The following is a 12,193-nucleotide window of genomic DNA, read 5'->3' on the forward strand; positions in this document are numbered from 1 at the left end:
TAAACGTCAAAATAATTTTTTTTGCCATTGGAGAGACAGATATTAGGATTAATGTGTCAAAGTTGGGGTTAGGGGTGGGGGAGGGGGTATTAGGGTTAGGCGAGAGGTGGATTTAGGGTTGGGGGAGGGAGGATATTACGGTTGGGGAGGGGGGTATTGGGGTTGGATGTGGGTTAGGGTCAAAGTTGCGGTTGGGGTATCTCAAGATTAGGGATGGGGGATATTATGGTTAGATATCGTGTCCTTAAACCTAATCTTGGGATACCCTAACCCACATCCAACCCTAATATCTCCATTCCCGCAACCTATCCGTCTATTCAAATGCAAATGAAAAATATTTTGACGTTTACAAAATTTTAACGTGTCCACGGGAAACACTGTTTCGATCTCGGGCGTATATCGAAGAAGCGCTACAATTCGCAAAAATGTAATGCATAGCCAAACATCTGGAAAGTATTCATTGGTCGGACATTCGTAACATACATCAAGCCATTGTTAACATCAAATTGGTGCAAAAGTATATTAGACAAACGTGATACACAAAACTGCGAACCATCGGCTAGAGAAGTACTATTTAAATTGGTGTAAGTAAGAATATTATTCAGTGGATGCATGTCCCTTGTTAATAGGGATGGTGTGAACATGAGGTTCACGTTCGCGTTCTGTGTGTGAACCTCGGTAATTTAGAGGTTCACGTTCACAAACGAACCTTGGTAGGTTCTGCAGTGTGAACCTTTTTCATATACAACAATTTTTACTCCATTATATCGTCTTTGGTTGAAATTGACTGCATTTCAATTGCGGGTCACTCTATGCATGGCACTGGCAGCATAAAAAATCATCACTAAACGAGCATGCACCTTGACAATCACAAAAAATTTCCCTGCTTTGTTACAAAAGTTTGCTCGAAATATGCTGCTTTCTGTTTGTGAATATTTAGACACTCTCTGCTGTGTGACCCACAATCACACAACATGAAGAGCGAAATACGCCATATGTAGGTAGTCAGCGAATGATACTTATTCAATCAACCAATGAACTTGATATCGCGCTGTATGATGTAAAGAAATCTAACAAGCGTACGGGGTCCATCTCGATGTCATGTGTTTGTTGTATCATAAAAACCAAATCCGTGCGATTGGGGTGGTGGATACTGGGGTAAAATCCGTTTTAAACTGCTCAATATCAACGTAGAAACACTCAGACGCCGAATAAATTGCCCGGTCTTGCCTAGACCGCCAAGGCGTAAGCTTATATTCCCGTGCAAGTCCTCGTCGAAATTGTTGGCAAAGCGACGGAAGATATTGATTTTATGGGATTGTTATATCATTTGATTGCTCCAGTTGATACATTTGGCGAAGTTTAAAAAGTCAATATACTTCAGCATTGTGGCATTATGTGGCCCGAGTAGTCGCTAGGTATCGTGTATATTAATATATATCACTTCACTGAGATGTAGGGTTGAAATTAACAATATGACGTCACGTGACGTCATGAGGTTCACGTTCGCGTTCACACAGAACCTTTCAAAAAGGTTCGCGTTCACACGAACCTGAACCTTTCAGAGGTTCACACCATCCCTACTTGTTAACATTAAAATCAGTCCTATAAATCACGTTGCTTGACAAAAATTGTACATATTAATATATATATATATATGGCTAACCTAAAAAACACTTGGAGCACAGCATAAAAAATGTCCAATACCAGGAAATGAACTCACAGGTTGAAAAACTTCAGCTTAGACGAATATTACTCCATTTCTGTTCAGTGTTCACAGATCAAGCCATTGCTAACATGAAATAATATCAAGTACCAACAGAAATGAACTTGCAGGTTGACAAACTCATACAGATTTTGGATGACACACTTGCATATATATAAGATCTTCATCAGTTTTTGGAAAGGTTGTATCACGGAACATCACACCTGATGAAAGTACGAGCAACAGCATTTACAGAGATTTCAACGTAATTTTTGTGATTTCATTATAGCTTCCAGTTCTCAACGGCCATCCATAGAAATAAGTGCCTTGCGATACATAGACGTAGCGTTTTGAATCGTAGTGATACAGCCCGGAGTAGAAAGGATTTCCTAAGTAAACTGGGATTGAGAACGGGAAGATTTGACCGGCATGCGTGTGACCTGTGCAGAACGGAGGTGTTATATATTAAATAGCACAGGGTTGTATGTTGCATCTATTGGTCACCAGGGTTGTTCAAAAATAACTCGCTACTTGACAAATTGCCTAAAAAATATATATGCCTAAAAATATATGTATTTTTTAAATTCTGCTGGCTACCCCGTGAAATTTTTAGGTTGTCTGAAAAATGTGTCACAACAAATTTGGCTCCGTTCCGACCTGTTGAAGTGAAGTGGGTAGATCTATAATAAATGATTGAAAAATTAGCCACCGTAAATAATATTTTTTTCAAATCCCAAATATCGTACTTGAATAACGTCGCTTTACCAGGTTTGAATTGAGTCGAATTTGTTGTGCTGCTAATTTCATGTGGTAGCCAGCAGAATTTAAAAAAAGGATAGCTACCTAGCCACATTGACAAAATAGATACACCCATATCAGTGGTTCAGAAATTCTCACCTGATAATATGAGTTGCAACGGTATATTCATATTGAGAGCTCTCTTTGCAATGTTGGGTTGATGTGTGACCAGTATAGCGGCGTGGTGCTCGTCACATCCTGAGAATGCTTTCGTGAGGTTGACCGTGTGCCCCTCATAGCTGCCATACAGAAATCGATTAGTTGCACCAAAGGGGTGGATGGTAATGAGATTTATCATAGTAACTAGCGCCCAGCCGATATTCAAAAGATATGGCATCTCGCTTAGTGATGATTTCACTCTCATAGCAGACTGAGACAACTAGTTAATTATTGGACTAGATAGCTCTTAGATTGTGATCTAATCTAATTTGTGAATTGGTTCTATGCTCTCACTTCAATTCTCATCGAATTTCTTGCTAAAATCTAATTTGGAAAATCTGTGAATTTTGTTATTCAACTCTGTTTCGAAGCATTAATTTGAACAGCTTAACAGTCATTGCTATATGTTTGGACATGGAATAAACTAGAAAGGCTGCAACTGCAAACCTGTAAGCTACAAGGAATAGATGAATATTCCCAGTCGGACATTATAGTTCTCCGACCAGGGTTGTAACCAAGTCACAAGTCAATCTCACTTTTATAGTTTTGACTCGAGTCATTTTCAATTTACCACCGAGTCAAGTCCGAATCCAAGTCAGCGAGCGGAGGACCGAGTCATGGTATTATGACTCGAGTCCGAGTCATTGTGTTGACTGCTCAGTTTGCAGTTAAAGTCTTGTTAAACAAACTTTTAAAAACTGGTGATATCGAATGGTTCGCATTTATAATATACTAATTTTCTTCACTTTTCTGGTCGCATTTTCAAGTGCCAGTACCTATAGACGAAATCCCGATAGTGGGTTACTTTAGTATCCTTCTAAATTACCATGAAATTTAGGTCTTGGCCGTCTGCGTCTCGAGTCATGCGCTATAACTCGAGTCCAAGACGAGTCAATACACAAATTGACTCGAGTCGAGTCATTTCTGTATTTTGATAAAATGACTCGAGTCGAGTCATTACAACCCTGTCTCCGACCTACTATGCTCTGACGTCACGATATTTCTTTACCCAAAAATACTGATACTGATATTTCTAACACAGTGTGATATCGTCTCGATATTATCAGCAAAGCCACTGATCTCACCCTATTAATTCCGCCTGCTTATCGTCAGTTCCAAAAATACAAAACCAGTCGTTTTTGTTGGATTTGGAATGGATCCTCAAGTTTGAGTTGTGAAGCACGTGAAACCCTGAAATGATTGAGTGTCAACGTATCGCCGATGGCTATAGCAGTCAATTATTTTGATTCAGAAACCTAATTTAGGCGAGACTTACCAAAAGACTCCAACAGCTCCATCCAGTTTTCTACATCGCTCGTGTAATATTCATGATTGCCTATGGAAACGGTATTTTGTGATACATAAAAATTATTTCAAACTTCAAATATTGTGTTTTTTCTTTAACTGATAAAAAAAGACAATACCCAAATTCGATATCACTCCAACTTTATGAACCCTACTCCCGCAGTCGGCCGCCAGGCCAAATTTTAATGCATCAACCAAAATGTTCATAAAATGCGAACGACAGGACTTGAACCGACGCCCAATGTATCGCCGTAATCAGAAAATAGCTGCCTAACCAACTGAGCTACTCGGAAGGCTCGGTCGAGAGAGGTGACGGTGATATCCGAACAAGTCTACGCGATTTCTCTAAAGTAAAAGGGGAACTTTGTTTTTCGTTTTCATCTGACGTAATACATAATCCTTCCCATGGTGAATGTCCACATGGTTATCTTACATATCGATTTCGGCATTCAAACAAGACATTACTGAGCGTTATACCTTCACGCAATCGAGCGCACTGAGACTGGAAAGTTTTCGTTATAAGCATGACTCACGGCCGCCGTCGATTACGTCATCGCGGTAGAGACAACGCGCCTTGTAATTCGCGTTTATTCGGCTTTGCCTGGTCTAGTTATATAAGTCCAAATCCATGTTATTGATCTTATAGATACGATTGATCGTACATAACTAACAAAATGTGCAATTTGCAACTGCACAAGGCCATCGTAAGTAAATATATTGCCTTGTTAGACACTTCTCATCGGCGCGCGATTTCTCTTGTTGCTTCATTTCATATCAATTTGAAACATGTTCTACACATCGATTGTCCGATACAGGTTCGTCAGTATATGGGCATATGATCAACATCTATTCATTGAAGTCTACAGTAACTTCGTATAACATCTAAAACGGATGATTCAACTGTCTGTATGGTGTTGTTATTACAGGCGCGGGTACTGTATACTCGCGTAACTTACACACCCATTTCTACAGTGTTTAGAACTGGCGTCGGGTTACTTATATAAGACCAAACTCAGTGATACTGATCGTGTTGAAGTGTTATAGACTGCATCTAACTATGTGTGCGAAATTCAACTGTATTAGGCAATCGTAAGTGAATGTATATGACCTTATGCGGCAATGCTCACACGTGGGCGGCATTTGTCACGTAACGGAACATTGCTTCATTTCACACCAATTTGAAGCGTGTTCTATCCAACTAATTTCCGATATTATGGTTTCAATGAACTCTTTCGATCAACAATTACTCTAAAACCACAACTGCGTCTGCTTACGACGTGTTGAACGAAAGATACAAGGGATTATATGAGCAGCGTTCATTCAGGCGAACTGAGCTACAGATTGTATTTTGCGGGAAACGTTTTTCTGTATTCAATCTGCATTCCGAACAGGTTTTGCGATAAGTCAATGGATTATATATAGCTCGTCGCATGCGTATTGACAATATCTATTTATAGACGATAACTGTAACTGTTTATGACCACTACAACGCAAGATGTCGTTAATTGATTGAAGCGTGTTTGTGAAAAACTGTGCATGAATCCTATAGGATCCACCCGCGGGAAAAGGGTTAAAAAGAATACAAATGCTAAGCATCTAATACATATATGCCATATGGGCTATATGTCACTGGATATGAGAAAAACCATGAGTTGGATGGAGACCTAACTATAATTAGTCACTTTTCAAAACTAACAACTATACTTAGAAGTCAAACTACTCACTTTTCAAAACTCACAGCTATACCCGGACTTTGAACTACTCACTTTTCAAAGCTCGCAAATAAAACTAGATAACTAACAACCTTTAAAAATCTTTATCGGCTGAATTGGGAGCGGTTTCGAGCCCCAAAACCCCCCCGGCTACGCCACTGCTAGTAGTGATGACTCTGAGATAGCAATAACTGACTGCAAGAACATCACACAACAGACCGCCGGTATCAAGAGTTACACTAAATGCCAACAAGTGTTTTCTAGTTGCAACTAGAACTACTCACATTTCAAAATCCATAACTAGAACTGAACTAATAAAAACATTAGTTAGTTGACCGTCAACTAGCAATATTGGTAGTTTGTACAAGTCTAGTTGGATACCGTATTATCATTGGCCTGAATGATGCAGTATTTGGCAATAAACTATATATTAGGATTCAAAAATGCAAGTTACTTGTAGACTATCGTCGAAAGTTGAGAAAGACCAGACTTTTAATTAATAGAAATGATATAAAGCAGTGGTCACCTGTGACAAAGTAAGAGCCGTAAGGTGCAGAAATATCCTTTAACGGAAGGGCGGCTTCCTTCAATTCCTCTACAGAACCGTCAGTTAGATCCCCGGCAAGGACTACAATGTCTAAATGTTCCAATCGTAAAATTTCAGTGAAAACTATTTAAAATGCACACAAACATATGATCATTAGGGCGTTTTTTTTTTGACAAGTCAAAATTTGTCAAAATTTTGTCAAAATTGTAGCGTTAGGTCAAAATTTGTCAAAATTTTTCATAAAGTCAAAAAAGTTTTGACGTCTGCATTTTGTTTGTATTGTAGATTTTGCACTGTCGGTGAACTTATAATTTGATATTTTACCGCTTTTAGCCTATTTTATAGGCCTACCGTTGTAAACGGCTAATCATCTGCCCATTGTGAATCATAAACGGTCAAATAAAACAAATAATAGGTAGACATGGTGTTATGGTCAACGTACCGCAATATCCTAAATGAAGAAAGACTTCTTGTGCATCGCATCATTCTTACATTAAGAAGCGCATGATGAAAAATTGTGATGTAGACAACATTGTCAGAATGAAGCAACAAGGTGTGTCACCAGCAACAGCAGTGTACGCACAACTTGAGTGTTGTCAGCCAACAACTCCTGCTGTTGAACGTCCTTGGCAAGCTTCTTAGTAAGGACGTGCACTTTCTACCCAAGAATGTAGGAAAGTATCTCTCGTTGTACTACAAAATATTTCAATTATTTCTACCATAATACATATTGTAACCACTGGAATTCTTCATAGGGCCAGATTTCGTTAAAATGTTGTTTTTTTCATGTAAAAAGTTGCCTGTTTCTAAGCCAAAACGTTTTTTCAGGCCAAACTACTTCGTTAGGACAGTCAGTTCCAACCAGAAATGAAGATAAGTGGTACAATTTTAACATTATGTGGGAAAACACCTAATTTGCATACGTTAGGTCAAAATTCAGTTTTTTTAGGTCAAAAAAAGTCAAAATTTTGATTTTTTAGGTCAAAATTTTACTTTTTTTAGGTCAAAAAAAAACGCCCTAATGATCATAGTTATAGTGGGAAGCCGAGACTATTTACAACACAGTTGTAATTGTAAGCAAGTCACAAGGCTTCGATTCACAAGCAATGTTCCCTCTCAGCTGCGCACTAGGGCTCTTCAAAAATGAACTTTTTTTCTCAAATCGTACTGGCTACTTGATGAAATTGTTAGGTTACCTAATTTAAGCCTACACACCAAATTTGGTCCAATTCCAGCCAGTAGCCGCATTGCTACAGGAGAAGAAAGTTTCTATTTATATCTAAAATAAGTAGCAAAAAATTTGAAAATTTTCTGTTCACCCCATGAAAGTGTTAGGTTGTGTATAGAAACGATGTTCACCAAATTTGATTCAATTCCAACCAGTGGAAGCGGAGTTATTGCCGTCGAAAAATTTGAATTTGAATAAAATAGTATTTACGGTGGGCACCACTATAATAAATAGTTGAAGAATTGGTCACCATAAATACTATTTTATTCGTAATCCAAATTTTTCGACGGCCATAACTCCGCTTTCACTGGTTGGAATTGAACCAAATTTGGTGAACAAAGTTTCTATTTTTTCCATTTATTTTTATATAATAAATAGAAACTTTCTTCTGCTGTAGCAATGCGACTACTGGTTGGAATAGAACCAAATTTGGTGTGTAGGCTTAAATTAGGTAACCTAGCAATTTTATCAAGTAGCCAGTACGATTTGAGAAATAAAGTTATTTTTGCAGAGCCCTACTGCACAGTGCGCAGTACCGACACTGTCTCTGCGCACAGAAAATCCAAAGTGATGACCTTTTTTTTTACGCACTGCTGTCCAGGGGTCTGCGCAGTGAGTGTGCGTAGACTCGTCAAAAATTAGAGGGAGCATTGGTCACAAGTCAATCTCATTTTTATAGTTTTGACTCGAGTCGAGTCAAGTCATTAGTTAGGTTGCTGTGAAAATATGTACGCTACCTGGATTCAGTGCCTTTGTGATTTTCACAGCTGTTTCCATCATTGTAAATCCTACCGTGGATCCCAAATGAATATCGGATAACAGAGCTATCGTCATTCCATCCATGGATTTTGGCAGTTTCGCAATTGGAATAGTTTGCCTGGAATATATATTTAGTGAAAGATGAATCGAAATACCTTGACGCAGTCCTGGGCACATTTTTTGAGTGACTTGACTAAACTAATAGTTAAAATGGATTGGAATCAAGGTTTGAATCGAGTCATTTTCAATTCACTACCGAGTCAAGTCCTAGTCAGTCAGTAGAGGGACGAGTCCGAGTCATAGTGTTTTGACTCGAGTCCGAGTCCAAGTCACTGTGTTCACTGTTCAGTTTTGAGTTCAATCCAGTTTAACCCACTATTTTAAAACTCTGCTAGAGTGATGTAGATGGCTCGCATTCATATCGTCATTTTCCTCAGTCCCAACAGTTTCTGGCCCTATTTTCCAAGTATCAGGACTGATAGACGAAATACCAATCATATGGTGACTTTATTTTTCTACGAAATTACAATGAAATGTCAGTCTTGGCCGTCCTAGTTTCGAGTCATAAGCCTCGGTTTGAGTCATGCACGATGACTCGGGTACAAGTCGAGTCAATACAAAAATTGACTCGAGACGAGTCATTTTACGCATCTGACAAAATGACTCGAGTCAATAAAAAATAACGACTGGAGTCGAGTCTCGACTCGAGTCATTACAACCCTGCTTTTCGCAACTATGAAATATGACTCAGCTTGAGTCACTTTGTGTAATGACTTGACTTGCTGATACTCGAGTAGAAGTAGAAAAAAACGATCTAAATCCACAATCGAGTAGCCTTCAACTAGATAAGTAGACAAGTAGTGAGAAGTACATATTCTAGGATTAGTTTTAGCTAGAAAACTGAAAAGTAGTAGTTTAAAACCACAACCATTTGATGAAGTAGTGCGATAATGCAACTTAGCCTACTTCTACTTGAGTACTTCTAGAATGCTTACTTTTTACCCCTATCTTGGAAATAGATACTTCTACTTTCACCACATTTGGCTACTTCTCTTTGGGTACAAATCTACAACATAACTTCTATACTGCTACTTGATTACTAACGATGGCTACTTTGACCACCTCATGGTCAACACTACTATTTGATCCTTCCATTCTAGGGTTATTCAAAAACTTGTGATGGTAACTAACCTTACAACTGTAGGCGGAGACATGGCATTGAAGTATCCAAACGATGTATAAAGAATCGTGACGATAACACAAGTCCACATACATCCGTCTGTCCTTGAAAAAGACTTTGAAACCTTCGTATACTTCGAAAAGAAACAGAGAAGGTCCAGAAGCCCAACCACAAAAAACAGTAAAAGTTCAGATGCACAGCATATCCAAGCAAAGCAAGCAACGCTCATCGGATCTTTGGTGTTGTAAAAACTAAAGATCGGACCCATTTGCGACATTACAAAGAATGTCAAAAGGAATATCCTCCATAATAGCCCGGCAACAGATTTTGAATGAGCCAAGGGTGATAATCTTCTCCAAAAGTACCGCGATAGCGTGAACAGAAGCGCATGAACAACCAAGCTCAGTTGGATTCGATAGAGCTTGTATTTTTTCTTTCCGTCGATGCTCTTGAAAACTATGAAATCCACCAATATGATTGAAATCAACCCGATAATAATTGATGCAGCTTTCATGATATATGCCTAGGAAAAAGAACATTCAGAAATCTGTGTGCGTCGTCGCTACGTGCCGCGTGTCATCTATCTTGCAACATAGCTACTGGGTTGGTGCGATTGCATATGCACAAGATCATACTGCAGTCGTTAGGCTACATGCAAAATCATGACAGTCGGTGCTGTACAATAATGTCAGGGTCCTTAGGGTTGAGGGTCATTATAATTATAGGGATTGGGTCCGGTTAGGGTTGGGATCCATTGGGTAAGTATCATAGGGGTTTGGGGTCATTGGCCTCAGAGTGATAGGGTCCTTAGAGATATGGTTATTATAGTGCCTGAACTGACCTTACTTTGCATGTATAGCAGCAACTGACCAGCTGACCTTATTTTGCAGCATGCAATCGCCTTAGGCCCAGGTGGGTGTCTCATTTCGAAGACTAAGGTACTCCAAGTCGTTTCCTATCTTTTCATTGTATCGCAGTAAGTATTGAGGTGTTTTGAAATGATGAAAATGAATAATTAACTGATGATCAATGATAATGAATTATGATGATGTATTGATGACCAAACCTCCTGTTAATCGGCGCTTCTTCGATATACGCCCCAGATCGAAACAGTGTTCCCCGTGACACCAACAAATGTTTCACATGAACACAGTAAAATTTATAAACGTCAAAATGAATTGTTTTTCGCGTTGGGGTGGGATAGACGGATATTAGGGATGGGAGAGGGGGATATTAGGATATCCTAAGATTAGGGTCAGGAGATATTATGGATGGGGAGGGAGATATTAGGGTGGGTTAGGGTTAGGATATCCTAAGATTAGGTTTGGGGATATTAGGGATGGGGATATTGGGGTGGCTTAAGATATCCTAAGATTAGGGTTGGGGAGATTAGGGATGGGGAGGGAGATATTAGGGTGGGTTAGGGTTAGGATATCCTAAGATTAGGTTTGGGGATATTAGGGTCGGGAGATGTTAGGGATGGGGAGGGGATATTGGGGTGGCTTAAGATATCCCAAGATTAGGGTTGGGAATATTAGGGATGGGGAAGGGGGGTTTGGGTCAATGATGGGGTAGGATATCCTAAGATCAGAGTTGGCAGGGAAGATAACAATATTTCAAACCCTAATTTCGGGATACCCTGAGCCCAAATTTAACCCTAATCTCGGGATACTCAACCTTGACCCTAACCTACCCTAGCACCCTCACCCGCAACCCTAATCTTAGGATATCCTAACCCACCCTAATAACCCCTTCCGCAGCCCTAATCCTAGGATATCCCAACCTTGACCCTAACCCATCGTAATACCCCCTTTCCCAACCCCAAAAAACCCTTCCCACGACCCTAATATCTCCCACCCCGACCCTAATCTCAGGATGTCCCAACCTTGACCCAAACCCACCCTAATATTCCCCTGGCCCTAATCCTAACGCGAAAAACAATTCATTTTGACGTTTATAAATTTTCACATGTTCATGGGAATCATTTATTGGTTTCATGGTGATCACTTCTGGATGTGTGGGGAATAACGAAGAAGTGCCCAACTTTGACCCTAACCCACCTCCGACCCTAATATCCCCCTTCCCCAGCTCTAATCTTGTAATACCATAACCCAACCCCCAGACTGGAATCGGTGGTTGTTTTCGACAACATGTTGTGCGTGACGGACGGATTTCTCGCGAGATTGGAAAATTTCATCCGCGTGACGGAAATATCTTTTGCTCCGATTCGATACTGAATTACTTATTAAACGACACAATGTGCTAAAATAGACCTGGTATACGCCGGACTAGGGTTACGCCGTATATTCGCTGTTGCACGAATGCCACGCTTGCTTGTGTTCATTGTAAAGCGCAAACGCCTTATTCTGGATCTGGACTCTAGTATCGCTTTGTGACGTCAGCATAATTCCTTAATCGGCGTGATCAGATATAAATGCTCGCGTGACGTTGCGCGTGCCGTTGCCACCGATTCCACTCTGGCCCAACCCTAATATCCTCTTCTCCAACCTTAATACCCCCTCCCCCAACCCTAATCTTGGGATACCCTAACCCCAGCTTTGACCCCAATCCACATCCAACCCTAATGTCCGTCTCTCCACAGGCAGAAAAACAATTTATTTTGACGTTTATAAAATTTGATCGTGTTCAAGGAAAACACTTGCTGGTGACATGTGAAACACTGTTTCGATCTGGGGCGTATATCGAAGAAGCGCTTGTTTTTCTACGAACATGAACAAATGGGAAACGAGCGATGGACGAGCACATTCACACAGCGATATATTGGTTAGAAGTTAGGATG

The 12,193-nt window shown here is 39.9% G+C and overlaps 1 protein-coding gene across 1 annotated transcript; it reads right to left on the minus strand.

The window, feature by feature from the left end:
• Window positions 1-47: 47 nt before the first annotated feature.
• LOC145455659 (transmembrane protein with metallophosphoesterase domain-like) lies at window positions 48-10,495 on the minus strand. Its single transcript, XM_080333644.1, has 7 exons — window positions 9,405-10,495; window positions 8,192-8,331; window positions 6,206-6,316; window positions 3,939-3,998; window positions 3,748-3,853; window positions 2,603-2,742; window positions 48-2,145 (listed from the first exon to the last, which is right to left on the minus strand). Exons 1-7 carry the CDS (start codon window positions 9,905-9,907, stop codon window positions 1,955-1,957), a joined length of 1,251 nt encoding a protein of 416 aa, XP_080189770.1. The 5' UTR covers window positions 9,908-10,495; the 3' UTR covers window positions 48-1,954.
• Between the last annotated feature and the right edge of the window lie 1,698 nt (window positions 10,496-12,193).

This window comes from Botryllus schlosseri, chromosome 14 (genome assembly GCF_051294905.1).
Source record: "Botryllus schlosseri isolate E-star chromosome 14, Bs_hap1, whole genome shotgun sequence".
Taxonomy (NCBI): Eukaryota; Metazoa; Chordata; class Ascidiacea; order Stolidobranchia; family Styelidae; genus Botryllus; species Botryllus schlosseri.

Bases quoted from the DNA above. Each gene is read 5' to 3' on its own strand.
- LOC145455659 (XM_080333644.1), bottom strand. From the start codon at position 9,907: ATGAAAGCTGCATCAATTATTATCGGGTTGATTTCAATCATATTGGTG. The intron at 6,317-8,191 runs GTAGCGTACATA...TGGAACATTTAG, and splicing joins CACAAAGGCACTGAATCCAG to ACATTGTAGTCCTTGCCGGG. The intron at 3,854-3,938 runs GTAAGTCTCGCC...CAATCATTTCAG, and splicing joins GGAGCTGTTGGAGTCTTTTG to GGTTTCACGTGCTTCACAAC.